General features: G+C 35.7%; 1 protein-coding gene across 5 annotated transcripts in view; it reads left to right on the top strand.

Annotated features, from left to right (window-relative positions):
- Nucleotides 1-17,207, top strand: part of AGBL2 (AGBL carboxypeptidase 2) — a 36,191-nt gene extending 18,984 nt beyond the window's left edge. The window contains exons 12-18 of one of the 5 annotated variants that reach the window (XR_004594174.3): nt 379-503; nt 1,290-1,356; nt 10,782-10,901; nt 11,248-11,281; nt 12,691-12,781; nt 13,115-13,157; nt 14,723-14,794. Coding sequence is in view for 4 of the 5 variants with exons in the window: in XM_034433813.3 (XP_034289704.2) it covers nt 379-503; nt 1,290-1,356; nt 10,782-10,901; nt 11,248-11,281; nt 12,587-12,781; nt 13,115-13,157; nt 14,723-15,026 (888 nt within the window). In the remaining variant the exon portion in view is untranslated. Of the gene's footprint in view, nt 1-378; nt 504-1,289; nt 1,357-10,781; nt 10,902-11,247; nt 11,282-12,586; nt 12,782-13,114; nt 13,284-13,490; nt 13,835-14,722 lie in introns of those variants that run through there. The other 4 variants (XM_034433813.3, XM_087881608.1, XM_034433814.2 and 1 more) reach the window with 4 other exon arrangements.
- The last annotated feature ends 1,002 nt before the right edge of the window (nt 17,208-18,209 follow it).

Here is an 18,209-nt window from a genome sequence, read left to right on the forward strand (position 1 = left end):
ATGCAAATTAGTTCATGTAGGAAATTCGATAATCAAAGGATAATTTAAAAAAAAATCATACTGATACTAGTACATCCTAAAGGAAGTTCAGCTCTGTGTGTGTGTGTGTGTGTGTGTATACGTAGGCATATGCACGCATGCACGTGCACATTCTGGTTGAAGAGATTTTTGTTGATGCCATTTGGATTTATTTTTTATCTTTTAAGTATGTTGTATGTAAAGATTGATATATTGTACATTTTTCAAATTGTTTTATATTTTGCTTGTTAATATTTATGTTACTCCTCACTGAAATGGTTAGAATGGTTGGAGCATTTTGAAGTATATAACCAAACAATATTTTCCATTTGGTCTAAGAATTCTCTGTTCTTCTCTTAGTTCCAGCAATGCTTGCTAGAGCTTACAGATTTACTGAAACAAAAAATCCAGACTAAGCTCTCAGAGTTGGGTAAAAACATGGAAAGTACTTGGAGTGACATCTCTCTATCTGATGTTGAATCCAGGTAATCCAAGTCTGCCGGCCTTTGGTGATAAGGGATTTTAGAAAAGTGAAATGCCCTGTGGATTTTTCTATCCTCCAAGACTATAGAATAATCAAGCCAGGAGATACCATACTGCTAATATGTTTAGCTCTTTTATTCAGGAGAGGGAAGCTTAAAACGAGCTACATCTCTGAAAGCTCTTTTTCTTATCCTGTTCCTCATACTTTTGTAGGCTGTATCTTGTTCATGTATCCAGCTACCTGAGAACATCAATGCAACCTCACTCACTGTCTTATTCAACAGCTTGATTTCAGAGATGTTGCTGTAGCACATACTGTACATTCATTTCATTGGCATTATTAGTTTCGTAGGAACTGTTAATGTATGTGTAATGCTACATTGAAGGAATATACTAATGAGCATTGGAGCCACATGGATAGACATGGTAATTTTTTAAAAAAAATAATCATTGCTCTCTAGGTTACCTAAGAAACATCTGTGCAGTCTTTCCAATTCCATTACCAGACAGCTATGCAGCTTGAATCAGAAATAACTTTCCCACCACAAAAACATGAGAAGCAACTCAAGGGAAGGGATATTCACCACATAATTAGTTTTAATGGCTTATGCCTGACAGGTGTTTTGATGATGAAAATAGGTTGAATAGTTTAAAGTTTTAGGCATAGCCCGGGAGTCAGTTTATGACTAATTCTTAAACTTTCTTAGCAAAATTAGGTTGCTAGAAGCAATACAATGACAATGTTATTGTGCATCACATGAATAGTTCTTCTCTTATCTCTTAATTAGCACGAGTGGGTCTGACAGCTCCCAATCAGATGGTCCTCCCGCACACTTGCTCAAGATGGTAGAAAAGGTGAGAGCTATGCATTTGCAGAGAATAATTCCAGATGGAAAAACTGAAAAATATAAAATACAAAAGTCAGTAATTTTATTACCCAGTGTCTGCTGTTACTGTTAGTTATTTATTCATAATTATTATATTTGTTATTTGTTTTTGCTACCTACCATAAGGTCAAAGGAAATGGCGATGTCACTTAGTGTAAAATTTCCAATTCACCTCGCACTTTGCACCATGAAGCACTGATTAGCTAGCACATTTCTGATTCCCCCCCCCCCAGTGATCTCAGCATTGCAGGCATTTGCTGTCTCATTTTCCTGGGGAGGATGTGGTGGGGGGGGGGAGGAAACCAGCAGACACCAGTTGTGTTGATTAAATAGGTAACTGTTTCCAAATGGTCTGCTGGGTGAACACTCAACAACCTTCTGAGCCTTGCAGATGTAATTTTGCCACTGGTTTCAATAAGAAAATTGAGTTAGCTATTTTCTATTTAGAGCCGGCAATCAGCAGCTCTTGGTTGTATTGTGGAACAGAGAGTCTCAAAAATAAGATTGGCAAAGTGTGATCGACAGGTAAATCCCATTATCGTTTTAAAGAGACAAAGACCAAAATAATCCTGGAACAAAGTTTATTCTTTGCAAAGGGCCTTTCTCTCTAAAGTAGAGAAAGACGAAAATAAAACAATTTACACAAGTTTTTATAGTCTTCAGGACATTCAGAATACACGTCAATAAAGTACCTTGGGAATCAGTTTCAGATCTTACATAACATCTTATATAACATATGCAGTACATAATTCCACCCTGGAAATTCCCCAATTCCCAACAGAAATACCCCTCAAAAACATCAATTGCGTACTTCCTTTAATTAATAAGGGCAAGTTAACCCAAGAACATATTTCCTGCAAGACAAACATCCTCTAAAAAACACAGGAATTACACATTTCCTTTCTCATGTTCTTAAATGTCAGCTAAATTATATAATCAGGTTATACAAGGTAAAACAAAACCTTAACATGATTTCAAAATGGCGTAACTCAGGTTATGCTTTTACAGGAATAATTCCTATTTTTCTCACAATCCCCAATTCTCCTCTTCATTATCTTTTATTCCTGTAAACTATGAATATCCTGTAACAGTATAGAAACTCCTCTCCATACAATAGGTAATTTGGTCAATACCATGTTACCACATAAAAACATTAACTTGGAGGGAACTTGTATCCTTAGACATAGAAAATGTAACCCTTCCTCCAAAATCCGAAACTTCTTGTATGAAGGTATATAATTACCAAATAGCTCAGTGCATTGCTTATATAAAAATTCCATCCTATTTGTAAGGCCAATGTATTGAGGAACTATCTCATATGTACGTTTGCACTTGGCACACACCATCTTCAAAAGATGACTTAATACATATCTCAGCTTCCTCAGTGGTGTCTATTAGGGTTAGTGGTGCTTCTATAAAAGAATAACGGTGCTCGAATTCAGTATGGAAACATAGCTGCTACCATGTTATAGGGTAACTAGACAACACAGCCAAAATCCCCATTCCTATCCACACCTGTAGAATAACAAACATTACCACAAAAAACCCCATTATTCCTAGTGAACTAGCTCCCCCAACATCAATCAATCAAGGAGAACTTACATCCACTGGATACCAAAACATAGATTTACACCATTCAATAATATCTTTCCTCAATACAATCAAAAACACAACAAGAATTATTACCACTCCTAGCCAAATACAAATCTCTTCATAAAACTCTTCTTCCATCCATTGGTCCCCAATCGTCTAAGGTTTGTCATCAAAAAGTCAATTTAAGAGGGTTTGCAGGTTCCGTAGCAACTGTCCTTCCATAAGGCAAAACCACCAGTCCCTTGACTCTGGAATAACATACCCAACCTTGTTCCTTAGTCCTTACAGCCGATTCAGTAGTCAGCAAAACTTGGAACAGTCCTTTCCACACCAGCTGCAACTTCTTCTCAGTAATGGCTTTTATCGGACCCAGTCTCCACTTTTGTATTCATGTGCTTGGAAATCAAGAGGTGGATTCTGTCCTTTTTACCTTAAATGAGAAAAACACTGGGACAGTCTCTGTATATATATTTTCAGAAAAAACATCCTTCAATTCTATCCTAGGCATCTCAACTTTCCCCACATATGGCAATCCAAACATCATTTCATACGTAGATATCCCCAGATCTTTCCTAGGACTAGTTCCTATTCTTAATAGAGCTAAAGGCAAACACTTCATTCAAAGTAGTTGAAACTCTAACATTAATTTTTATAACATAGATTTACTTATCTGATTAGCACATTCACAACACCCTATAGAACTTTGCATAAACAATAAATGTAATTGCCAATCAATTCCTAATTGTTCCATAAGCTTCATCACCTTGGACAATGAAATGTATACCCCTATCACTATATTTGGGTATTATTCGCTCTAATATGATTTAACAATCTTCTGAGCACCTATCTTTACACAAAGAAAGGCTTTAACCTATCCAGTAAAATAATCCACTATTATTATTACATATATCAATGGTCACACCACCAGCATTTCAATGTAATCTACTTAGATTCATTGAAAAGGCCAAATGGTAAAATCTCTACATATTTTTTACATACACAATGTATTCATTTCCGTACCATTTGTATAACTATTGTATACACACCCCTAGACACATATATGCATATACATTTAATAAAATCAATAAGTGCTTGCGTTCCCCAATAGGTTTCCTCATGCACTCATTCAATCACATTCCACATCACAACTTTAGTAAAAATTTACACTCCATCTTAGTAATCCATTTCCCATTCACTTACACACCCCTTCATCCACTATTTATATAATATCAAGTTTAGAAGGATCCTCAGCTGCCTTTAAAACAGCTGTGATAAGTTCCACCTATCGCAATTCCTTTTACTAAATATCAACCCCCTTTCAATCCAGATTATCCCAAAAGTATGTAAGATACCATAAGCATAGGTTAAATCAGCATAAATATTCCCTACCTCATTAATTAATATGTGCAATGCTTACAATAAAGCAAAAACCTCACATATCTGCACTGACCATTCAAACGGTAACTTTCCACCTTCCAATATCTCAATAGTGTCTCCATTCACAACTGCATCTCATCCAGTCTCATCCCATTCTCAATTCATTTATTCATAACCACACAATTTCATTCCACATCTTCCCATCTCTCTCTCCTATTGGTCAAGAGAACCAAACTCTCTTGAAACAATTTTAAAAACCTAGCATTTGTGCACCACCTTTTAGTTCCCAGTCCACATGCAAACCAACACTCCTTTGGCTATACCATCTTCCACTACTACAAACAAGTGGAAATTTTTTCCTTAAACCAGGCAAACATAACACTGGAGCAACACTATATTATTACTTTCTTCAACTCTTCAACCTTTCTTCCAAACAACTTAGTTTAAAATTAACTATCAATAAATCAATAGAGTCTCAATAAATACTCAACTCTCCCCACTTCAGAGGAATCACACCACACTTCTATCAAAAATTAGCTAAACTATTTCCACAAACTTCAAAGAAATGCAAAGCTTAATCTAAATTCACTAGTCTATACAGACTAACTTACAAGTAACTTCCTAGCTAACCAGACAAAAAGTCATCTTTACCTTCTACCAGTAATTCTTCCCTCAAGGAAACATCCTTTACCTAGACAACACTAAGCTAAAATAACATAGTCAACTATTCCCCAGACTATCCAGTATCCAGTATCTAGAAATCTCCTTCTCAGCATTCAAAATCATTTAAAATACACAGACACAAAAACATAAAAGAGGGTAATAAAAAACTTCAAAAAGCAAAAGAAAATCACCTAATAGAGGTACTCCAGGTCTCTACTCCCAAAAATAATTGTTTCAAACTTTCAATGTCACTTCTCTAAAGCAGGACAGGAAATACATCTGCATAGCTGCCAATGCAGTCAGAAACAATGCAGGATCAAATCACCCATTCGCCCCTCCTTTCTCTCAGACAAACTCAGCAAAGGAAAAAAAAATGTGTAAAAGGGAAAACAAACCGCACCTTCTCTCCCCCCTTTCTTACTTCTCTTATTCAGAACAAAAAGACGGGGGAAATATAGAGAAGAAAAATACTACTCCTGTCTCTAATTAACATCGCAAATACCTCTACCTAATCCTACTTCTCCATAGGATCTCTCTCATCTCTCACTTGCTCATTCAAACACTTGCTATTACAACATAACAACAACTACAACAACAAACTCTTGCCACTCACTATTTCAATATACAAAAGGAAATTTCTCAGGGGTTCAACGCACAGGCATTCACAAATATCAGGATCACCTTACCACCCCCATTTAAGGGCTTACCACACACTCATATTTATTCTGCAATCAGACCTTTTAGTGTATTCCAACACACACATGCCTTTTCCCTGCCAACTAGTCAGCATAAATACTTCAAGGAGCTTTATTATCATTCTCATTATTATTTTTTTTCAAGACAATGAGCTCTATTGCCTAAACAACTCTCATTACACACACACCATTTAACAACATTTGCAAACCTGGAATAAAACCTGGAAAGGTTCCATCCCTTCAGATACCCATTTCATTTTTATCCTTGACATCTCGTAGCCCATTCCTCAAGCAGTGGAAAACTTCAGGATGCGGTTTTTAATCAAAAACTTGATTTTGGGCCCTAACCACACCTGTCCTCCACAGCTCCAGACTTAAGCCAAGAAGGTCACTTAATTAGCCGGCACACACATATCACCATCACATCACATTAATCAAAGACAAAATATTCGCATTCAACCTCAGGTAAGAAGAACAATAAACCTTCCTTACCACATTCCTACAGAGTTTTCTGCCTCATCCAAGAACAATAAAGATTTGTATACCAAGCTCACACCCCAGAAGAGACAATGCATCTCTCCCAAGCAGATTAAGACCTACTTCTAGAACAAATATCACATCCAAACGTATAATACACTTTTTGCTTTCCAATCCACCAACACTAGACTTTTTTCCACTGGAGTAATCCTCTCCCAATTCCAGGACACTGTTGCCACATTGCAACCAAAGTTTCACAAAACCTTTTCCTCTTCTACCTAACTCCTTTCCCTCTCCTGTCTGTTGCAACACAGACACCATCATTCATCATTTCTTTCCTTCTTTTTTCTCTTCTAGTCTTGGCCTCGTCCCTATTCACATAGACCTTTTAAGCTTCTTTCAACAGAGCAGCAATATCAGTAGTAGCCCAATTTTCAAGCTTCTGTATGTCTGGCCATGATTTCGTCACAAATTTCATTTTCATTAAGGACTCATAAGCCGGCGTTTCAGGAGAAAGACCAGTGTGCTTATTCAAATTGTCCTTAATATTTTCCAGAAACACAGACGGTGTTTCTTCCCACAACTGTTCCACCTCAAAAACTTTTGTTTCTTCCTTGAGGTACAGCTGTCTTAACTCCCTCCATTTGTTCCCGATCAGCTAAATTATTATTGTTCCAACCAGGATCAACTAATGGAGACTTAACATCTGCAGCAACGGGCTGAACAGCCCCCACTTGGGTTTAATCCCAAAAAAGACCATAGCTGACTTTCGAATTTGTGACCTCTCCTCAGGGGAGAACAAATAACCCAATATATGCTGTAACTCTGCAAAAGTATACAGATTGGGTCTCAGGAATAAATCCAATGACTCAGACAATGTGATCAGATCCGCCTAGAAAGACGCATATTTCTTTTATAATCTTCCAGATCAGAAGATGTCAAAGACTCATTCACAAAAGCCGCAATACCATTCGGCATTCCTCTTAAAGGAAACATTCCTTTAGTTTGTGAACATGTAACATGAGGAGAAGTGGATGGATTCTGTTTCACAGTTACTAACAATTCACCCAACTCCTTCTCCAGCTACCTATATTACTGCCCTGCTGAAGTCTCTTCCTTTCTGCTCCCAGCAACAACATCAATTTCACCCACAACTTGGATTATACGAAGGAGGGGGAGGTGGGCATGTAGCATAAGCTAAAGGATCCCAACCTTCCTCTTCTTCTTCCTTCCCATACAAAACTCTAGAACTTCTCGGGGAAGAGGAGTTAAACTACTGAACATGGAACTGAGGTTCAACATATAACAATTGAACTTTCAACTTCTTTTTTCACCAAAACTTTCTTCAAAGCATTGATCCAATATGGGTCTGACTTCCCAAACTTACTCCACCTATAATTAGGCTGTATCAACACAAACGTCAGCCAACCCTCCTTACAATAATTAATCATAGTCACCTTATCTAATACCTTTGTACAAGCTTCCAACCAATCCTCTAACCACTGTACTAACAATTTCCCTAATGGAGATATGGGGGATGGAGGATATTTCAGTCTCAGCAGCACTTTTCCCTAGTAAAGTCCCCATACGTTCCCCAACCTGTATTACACTAATTATACACACAAATCATACAGGCCATACACACACAAACATACACAAATCCAAACCACCAAAAAGAAAACATATACTCACTCCTGGTGCACCGAAGTCTTCAGGAACGTTCCTCTCTGTCCAGGCATTCAGGTCTCTGCCTCAAGGTTCATAGAAAAGCAATTCCGGCTGGAAAGGAAATAACCCCATCTCACTGAAATCAGTGTTATGTGCGCACGCAGGGAAATCCCTTCCAGACAGAATGTTTTCAGTCCCTGTTCGGGCGCCAATTGTGGTCGACAGGTAAATCCCATTATCGTTTTAAAGAGACAAAGACCAAAATAATCCTGGAACAAAGTTTATTCTTTGCAAAGGGCCTTTCTCTCTAAAGTAGAGAAAGACGAAAATAAAACAATTTACACAAGTTTTTATAGTCTTCAGGACATTCAGAATACACGTCAATAAAGTACCTTGGGAATCAGTTTCAGATCTTACATAACATCTTATATAACATATGCAGTACATAATTCCACCCTGGAAATTCCCCAATTCCCAACAGAAATACCCCTCAAAAACATCAATTGCGTACTTCCTTTAATTAATAAGGGCAAGTTAACCCAAGAACATATTTCCTGCAAGACAAACATCCTCTAAAAAACACAGGAATTACACATTTCCTTTCTCATGTTCTTAAATGTCAGCTAAATTATATAATCAGGTTATACAAGGTAAAACAAAACCTTAACATGATTTCAAAATGACATAACTCAGGTTATGCTTTTACAGGAATAATTCCTATTTTTCTCACACAAAGCCTTGGACAAGATCCCCTAAAACAGAATTTCCTGCAGCTTCCTTCTGATCTTTGTTTGGAGTTGCAGTTCTTGTATTACCTTTGCAGAGAGGATTTTGAAAATGTTTATTACACATCTTTAGCCCTGTGTAATAACCATGATAGCCAAAAAGTTATAGGTGAATGGATCCAGGAAAAAGTGTGACTAAATAAGCTATTGAAAAGTAAATTTATTCATACTTTTTTATTTTAATGTCATGTTAATGTAATCAGCTTTAGTTTTTGTCTTTTTTTTTCTCACTAAGCCCAGGATCATGATTTTCCATTCAAAACCCTGGATAGCATGTGATATCCCTCATTCTAAGCACCACACATCCCATAGTTGGATATTTTATTATTTCTGCATGATCAGATACAGATTCAAATTGTTGCAGTTTGAAGATGCATTAATCTAGGAAGATTTTGATTCAAACATGAAGAATCCATGAGTCAAGTAGTTTCTTCTGGAAACTTGGTTGCATTCTTGGCATTGCTTAAATTTTCACCCTGGAATTTGTTCCTGGAATTCAGTAATTTGATTCATGATGAGATGGAATGATCCACAGCAGAAATATAAAGTAGAATTTATTTTTACATCCTATATTTTCTGATGGTTACAAGCTGTCATAGAGTATCTCCAACAGACGGTCATCTAAATCTGTGTGAAGATCTCCAATGAAGGAGAACTTCATGTGTCAACCTCTTCCATTGGCTGATAGCTCCTAACATCCTCTTGTTGTCAAGCCTGAAAGTACATCTTTGTAATTTCTGCCTCTGGAGAAATAGACAATGCATTCAGTTCGGGTCACCATGATACAAAACAAATGTTGAGGCCCTAGAAAGAGTGTAGGGTGTAGAGAAGAACAACAAAGATGATAAGGGGTCTGGAAGCTTAATCATATGATTATTGGCTAAGGGAACTAGGTATGTTTATCCTGATGAAAGAAGGCTCGGGGAGACATGATAGCAGTCTTCCAATACTAGAAGGGCTATCGCAGGGAGCAGGGGCTCAATTTATTTTCCATAGCACCCAAGGGCAGGACAAGAAGCAATGGATAGAAGCTCATCAAGGAGAGATACAACCTGGAACCTAGGAGGAATTTCCCATCACTGAGAACAATCAACAAAGAAAGAAACAGCAGTCTGTAATCTTTTCTGAAGTTGCATTCTATAGTTAGTTGTGTTCATGCTGGAAATGGAAATGATAAACAAGTGTGATTTTTTTCTCTCTAACTCTACCTACTTTGTGAGAATATTGCATGCATTTCCAAAGCAAAAAGTTCTTGTGGTTAAATATTGTGAAAATAACAGGATTACTAAATGGTTCACAATGAAGAAGTGAAACAAATGAGCCAATACAATATAATGACTAAAGTGCTGGATTTTAATTAGGTAGACTCAGATTCAAGTTGTTTTGACTATAGAACATCCTGGGGGATTTAGCGCCAGTTATTTTCTCTTAGCCAGAAATATCTCAAACAATTGGTATAAGGAGAAAAATACTACTCTCAGAATCAAGATATATATTCAGTAAATAATTTTAAAATTGATGGTAAATAGTTCGTTCAAAACCTAAGTAGCCAATAACTCAGCCAGGATAAACCACTGTAGAAGTCCAAGAATTCTATTTATAAATGAGAAATCGCAGCTTTAGATAATAATAATAATGGAACAATAACTGCACCCTGATGCATGTCAAATCAGAAATATTCTAATATTCAACAGGGTTTACTTTATGATTATGGCCAATTGCAATCCAAAAATAGCTATAATATTTAGGAATATTTAAAGCTTGGTAAAAATATAGCTTGATTTGAACAATGGCTGGTAACACTTTGACAATTGTATATTTCAGAATAAGGGGACCAATAATTAATTGTTTGTTTCTTTATTGCAGCAAGATTTGGAAAAGCTAACACAATCTTTACACAACAATAGGATCCAGTTTGTATGTCTTTAGAATATTCCCATATTCCAGCCTGAAGATAACATGGCTAAAACCTTAATTATGTTTTTCTTATTCCACCCCAAAACATATTTTAACCACCTCAATGCATTCAAAAATTTATTCACGATTTTTGTAACAATCGAGCTGATTTGACCTAGGTTAATGTATCACAATTTGATCATTGATATATTTAATTATTGGAGTATTTCTTTTTGGAGGACTGTAATGAGAAGAAGAAAAAGAAGAAGAAGAAACTTCTGCGAACCAGGAAAGAAAGAAATGATTTGCATCAGCAATTTTCTGTGAGCCATGCATTAAAGCACAAGGAAAAAGTTCTGGTAAGAAGCAAATAAAATCAGGTCAAACGTAGCTTTATTGGTTAGAAGCAAACTAGAAAAGTTTTCCATTAGAATGCAAAATTAATTAATTTGAATCTATGTAAGGCATATAAATATTTTTGTATCTTTGAATAAAGATGTCCAAAATTTTATGTCCTATTTTAACATTGCAAATGCTATTTCAAATTTGCCATAATTTCTACAGTAAGGAACTGCAAGAAAGGCAAGTAATGTTCATTAAACATTATCAGCCAATATATTTGTAACATAAGAAAAGCAGAGACTTAAGACATACATTTGTCTGATATAGGGCCATCTGGGTAATTCAGTCTTTTTATTTTTGCAGGGAGAAAACTCAAGTAACTGTCAAAAGTGTCAAGGTAAGACATTTATCTTGGTATACTGTGAGGTATGCTGGGAATGCACTATCCCAGTTATTAACACTCTACATGTATTATGGAAAAATTCATCTTGTTTATGTTAAATTATGATTACTATCAAAATTCCCTGTTCCAGCATCTTTATCTTATTAATTTATACTTGTACCTCTTAGTTTCATGCAAATAAGCAATAAACTTGGTTATATCACATTTATTTATTTATTAGTCATATTTCTATGCCGCCCACTCTCTGAGGACTCTGGGCGGCTTACACCAAAGACAGTATACTAAATAGCATATTGCAACTGTCATCCAGCCTAATAGTTGATTTCCCTTCCAAACCTTTCACATAATAAATTATTTTTAAAATTGCCTCTACACATTTCAAGATGAAGTTATTATTGTTCGAGAGCATTCAGTAGCAATAGTAATAGCATTTAGACTTATATACTTCTTTACAGTGCTTTACAGCTCTCTCTAAGCCAGGACTGTCATGCACTGGCCATGCCCACAACCCGTTTAGCAAAGGGGAAAAAAAGTCCCAATATGTCACGTGATGACGGCATGAGTTTGACACTCCTACTCTAAGCGGTTTACAGACTCAGCATATTGTCCCAACAATCTGGGCCGTCATTTTACTGACCTTAGAAGGGTGGAATGCTGAGTCATCTGAGTCAAATGTGAGATGGTGAGAATCGAACTGCCAGCAGTTGGCAGTCAGCAGAATTAGCCTGCAATACTGCATTCTAACCAGTGCGCCACCATATCTCATGGTTTAACAGGCTGACAGTAGTACAAATCCTGCCTTGAAGCTCTTTTCCACTGGTTCAAAATAGAGATTCTATAAAAATAATAATGGAATAATGTGACCTCAAACCTCACTCATAATAATCCAGTGAGAGTGCCATGGTATGATTTATAGATTTGAGTTTAGAAATTATGATTTTTGTGTTTGAATACAATTGTAGACATGAAATATTCCTTCTAAACTTTGGGCATGAGATAATGTGTGTTCAATACTAAATATCTATTTTATTCAATACCACTTTTTGCCTGTGACAAAGCAGAGCAAAAAAAATGGTAGAATATCATCCTTTCAAGACTTCTGTGTCACATTGTTCAGATCTCACAAAAAGGATTTTGTTGTATTCTATTGAGCCACTAAATATCTATGCAAATATATTTCATTTGGAACACATTAAAGTGAATAGGTAAGAGTTTTTCTGATTCCAGAAAACTATATTTTAGAGAATTTTGAGATCCTTTCACTTGATATGTGCTTTCTACAAAATATCTGCTATATAGAGATTCCTAGAGGAAAACAGATTGTTCCCCTGACTGAATGTGAGTTCAGGATCAAGAATCCTAGCCCCCTCCTGATATCCACGATTCCTCTATCACCAATACAGCGACCCAGCTTCACAACAGCAACCATCAAACAGCTTCCTGCTCCATTTTATGTGCATTCTAATGGTGAACTTAATGGAAAACAGGATGCAGGTATGAGAAGCTGCATATGCCAAAAGACTAGCAAATTTTGTGGAACGTGTAAGAAATAAGTATTACTGGAAGTATGGCTAATTATAATAAAAGATTTAAATAGATTTAAAAAAATACAAAGTTTGGAGTAAAGCATGACCATATGTGTATAATTAAAATGCCACTCAGACACCAATTCTGTACCATGGGCTATGTAAATGCAGAAACTGGTCTATTATAAACTGCACCCTCGTCATCTACATAGAGAAAAAGCTGTTTAAAAAAAATGTATTACTGCTATTACTTTATGATTTTGCGGATGCTTTTCCAAAACATATTTTTGTTTCTCTATAGGTATCTCTCTTCCATCATCCTGCCCTGGAGTCAAACGGTACAGGTATTCCCATTTCCCAACTCTTGGAGATTACAATGAGTGTTTAGTGAAATGGCATTGGTGTGTGCCCCAGACACTAATCCTCGAATAGTTAAAGCACTTTTTAAAATGAATATTGTCCTGATGTAATGCTCCATGTTTGATGTGTGTCTTTGAAGTTAGGTATTTAGCTTTGAATAGGAATGCAGTTGATTACAGTAACCATTGCTGTTCATCAGATTCTTTGGTCCTTTCCTCACTTACACTTAAGCATGAAACAAACGTGCCCGTTCAACATGTACCCACCCATCTCGTCACACTCCTCCATCGCCATAAAATTCTTCTTCTTCCTTGCAGAGCTGCTGCTGTATTCAACAGGCTTGCTGACTTTTGGAAAACGGTGGTGAACAAGCTCTTATGTTCTAAGAGGATAATATATATATTCTCTCTATATAGATATTCAGGGATGGAAGACATGCAGAGAATGTCCATTGGGTTAATGTCCCTATATATAGCCCTAAACCAGAGGAAGCAATTCCCTACTATTTGGGTGGAAAATGCAAGTTAAGTCAGTTCAGAATTGACATCCCACAATATTATCCCATAGGCAATTTAAGAATATGTGATGCCTCTGACATTTGGCCAAGTCCCATTGAAAATTAAATACGTTTATTAATAAAATCCCATAATGATTTATAAAAGCTATTGAGTTCAGTAATGACTTTCTGAAAACTACTGGTTTTAGGAAGATCAGCAAAGGCTAGTTTTATAATTCTTTTCAATATTTTTCTTGATATATGTGTAATAAACTTAAAGTACTTTGAACTAAACTGTTCCAGGTTTCTTGCACTTCACAATTTGCAACATGTTTTGCATTTTAGGCTTAAATGGTAGATGCATGCCATCCTACAACCCTAAATATATTTTTAAAAAGGGAGATTAATTATGAAAGAACACATCATCATTCACCAATTACAATTACGTTTAAATTCTTAGAATTCAGGCATGGTGGACAGAATATTTACTGCAGACATTGTTGTCTGCTTATATATACGTCACATTATTTATCATCTGAAGAAATACATTAAAATTATTACATGCATTTTTAACTCCTAACCATCAAGTTCACATCCATTCTATGATGCTGTGTTGCTTCTGAGTTTGTTTTTTTTAAATTATATATTTACCCAGTAGTTGTGATAGGAAATGTGTTCTTTCCATCATTCTTTCACTATTATCTTTATCAAAATCCTACTCCCCAGAAGGAAAAGTGATTAACTATATTTCTCCCTAAGGACAAACCATAATTAGTGAAAGGGATTATGAAGGAAAATCATTAAACAGTCTAACCCCCAGTACCATAGTTTCTGTGAGGAAACTGGAATCCATTTGAGACTACTTCAAATAGACAGAGGAAATGCATCGAGATTTGTTCTTTTTTTTAAAAAAACCCATTGAAGAGGAAAAGATGGAACAACCATAAAGTGTACTTTGATTGGTAGAACTACAAGCCATCTATTTGAAAATATTGTTATATATTGTTTTTTATGATCATAAACTTATTTAACACTCCCCCACTTCCTGTTTAGGTCCTTGTGGTGGAATCCTGAAGTACCTTCTGTGACTTCAATGCTACGTCGAAGTCTTTCCTTGAAATCTCAGATGCTATTAGGCAATAGACCTAGGTGGCACTTGAGTCAAAGCAGGTCACAGGTTCTTCCTCATCGAGAATTCATATGGAAGCCTTTCCAAATTGACCCCATACTTCTGAGAGCAGAGAATGAATACTGTGCCAATACCAAGGGACTTCAAAAAGCAAACGGCCACAAATATTCATCACAAGATAGCAGAGAAACTACTCAAGGCATTAGGTTTGTGTACCAGGAACCATGAAACCATGAATTTTTAATAAGCTACACTGAGTTTAACAGCTGGTCAATGGGAAAGCAGGCAGTCTCCTGTTCTGATTATTTGTCACAAGACTTTAGTGCAAAGACATCTTTAGTGAATGAGAATTTGGAGCCCTCATTACAAAGACAGTAAATTCCCTTTCCACAGATTAATTGCAAACTATTCTGAAGGACGGGTTTTCCTCCTTCAATTAATATCTTAAGAGAAGTTGCATACAGATTACCCACCTATTTGTTTTGCTGATAAGAAATAAAGAGGGCTATGTGTGGAAGGAGATTTATGCCACAAAGGAGAATTATCAGCAGGAAGCTTCATGAACCTATTGGAAGTTTTTCATCTCCTCTTGATTATTTTAATAATGTGCTCCCTAATGAGATTCAAAATCAGCTCAGGGAAAAATCAGTGCATGAATTTAGAACAAATTCAATGAACAAAGGGAGAGTTAAGTGTCCTTCCTTCTTCTTGATTTTTCTTACAAATATCTCCACCACCATTAAATTCATATAACATTGGCAAATGTTGCTTTAGAAAACTTCTGCAATAGAATATTACTCAACTCTTTTCTAGTAGGAAAAATATTATGCCTCAGTAATGTATGCATAAGGTTTTCTTTTTTATGATGAAGGATAAATCGCAAATTCTAGAAACTCAGTTTTATTGTTCATAGGCTATTGTAAGAATACACCTGTTTATTGCTACAATGCACAAAACGCAAGCAAAACTGTTACTGCATTTTTATCCTTTGGGTGAATGTATCACTTCCCTATTTCTTAGGAGTACACTGACAGATTTGGACTCTCATTACTGCCTTAGCTCATAATTTAAAAAGAAAATGTGTATACATTAGAGTACAGAAAATTTGCGCTGAGGATGCAGAGATCATAAAATAATGTTTATGTTCTTAAAGTTGGGCAAAATTAAATCTCTGTTAAAGTATATTTATTGAAGCCATGTATCGGAATGTGTATTTTGTTATGGATTTGGTGTAACATTAATGAAGTTTGTATGTGACTTACAAAGGTTAACAGATTTTGAAACTTATTCAGACTGGGTTTTGTTCTGTTATTAAAAAAACCTAAACAAATGACAAATTATAAGTACAGTGTTGAAAAATACATGATTGTATCAGAAATATTATTTTACTTTTGTATTGTTCACATTACAGATTAAGGAACTTTACATAGTAAGCCTTGCCTAACAGTCATTTATGTTTCACTGAAAAACAGTATAATGGCAACTAAAAGACATGAAAGATTTATGAGCTAAATTTAAGTTAATTCACACAAAGGACCTAAATATCTGATTACATTTGGCATCCTTGGGTATTTTTTCCTATTGACAAAATGACCATTTTTGAAAATATTTTCTAGAATTCTTTTCCAAAAACTAAAGTTTTTAATCATATCTTAAATACCAATTTATGTTCTAAAAAATAGAAATTGCCTTATTTTTGTTAGTCTTTATAATTAACTATTACTAGTCTTTAATAGTAAATAGTACTACAGTAAAATTATAAATTTGTCTAATTAGGAAAAACACAGAACTTGAAATAGATTAATGAACAAAATATTCATAAAGTATAGAAATTCTGTGTCTCACTTTCACATGGGCTGAGCAGAATTAAACACTGCAACAAAGCCACTTTATTGGTTTTTGTAGAAATGTATGGCTGGCTGAACAGATTTTTCTATTGAAGCAAAGTGGCTTGTCAAAGTGATAGTCCTCCTTGATACTAATTGGAGATGTCAGAGCAAAGTCCCTTACTTTTTCCATGTTGTGACACCACTTTATTCCAGTGATGAGAGCAGCACAGCTTGTGCAGAATGCCATAATGTAATGCCCAGAATGCTTTTAAATGTTTTTGTTTTCATGAACTTAACATTGATAAAATTTACTGAACACCCCTTAAGTGTATCTTGCTGTTTTATGAATGTTTATTCAACTTTGTTTACAAATCAGTGATTTTCCTTCTATGCTAATCAATATGCATTCATTGTCCTTAGTGAAAAGCAGCTCTCCTGGACTCTTTTGGTGCACATTTTAGAACATTCCACTTCTATTTTAGTATTGTATGTGAATTGTGGGGTGCATGTTTTACTCAGTACTTCCTCTGTGATGAATACCCCCAATAATTAATAAAATTCAGGAAACTATATTATTAAACACTTTCCTTATTTATTTTAAAATGGATACTATTCATTGATATAAAATAAAAAACTCCACTGACATGGCATGTAGCTCTTGAAATCTCTTGTCAGTTACAGATGTCGTCATTTACAGATTGTGAAAAAAATTCATTCACACTATATTCTGCACATTGAGGCCTGCCTCTTAATAGGGTGCATGTAGAAAAGACAGCCATATATCAAATATGAACGCAAATAAGTGGATCACCATGCAAAAGACCATGCATAGCAATCATTGTTCAATTTTCTTACATTTTTTTGGTGTCAGCATATATTTTTTGCCAAAGGAAGTATTTGTCAACCATCCATTTTTTTTCCTGAAAAGTTGCACATCTTTGAGAATGGCTTTTTAATACTTTTGTATCCCATATAGAAATCTATTTGACACACAACATTGCAATTTTCATTGTCGTCTTGATGGGAAGTTTTTTTCAGATTGAGTGATGTAGAGCAGGGGTGTCAAACCTGCAGCGTCACGTCTTGCGACTTTTCCCCCCTTCGCTAAACCAGGGGTAGGCGTGGTCAACATGTGACGCATCTGGCCCATAGGCCGCAAGTTTGACACCCCTGATGTAGAGAGAATGGTTCAGTTGCAACTGCTACTGTACTGAAGACAGCATATTTTTCATTTAGTGTTAGGCATGATGCAATTACAGAATGATTTTCTTACTGGGTTACTCTTCAGAGCAGAAAGGAGAGAGAAATAAAATGAAAATGAATGTTGAGTAAAAGGATCTAATATTTACTGCAGTTAGATCCATAATTGGACAAGAAATCCAGATTAAAAGGCAGGGATTTTCCCACCTAGTTTGGGTTGCATAGTGAAATGCCAGAATGATATGGCATTCATGGAAATATATGGAGAAGGCAGGAAAGTCTGAATGACAAACTATTAAAACCTACATGTAATGTGGATTTAAAGCAACAATATTCTACTGACTTAAAAACTGTTTGAATTCAACAATATTTTTGACAGGAC

The sequence above is a fragment of the Pantherophis guttatus genome, chromosome 1, assembly GCF_059756535.1.
Source record: "Pantherophis guttatus breed Tessera chromosome 1, ASM5975653v1, whole genome shotgun sequence".
Classification (NCBI taxonomy): Eukaryota; Metazoa; Chordata; class Lepidosauria; order Squamata; family Colubridae; genus Pantherophis; species Pantherophis guttatus.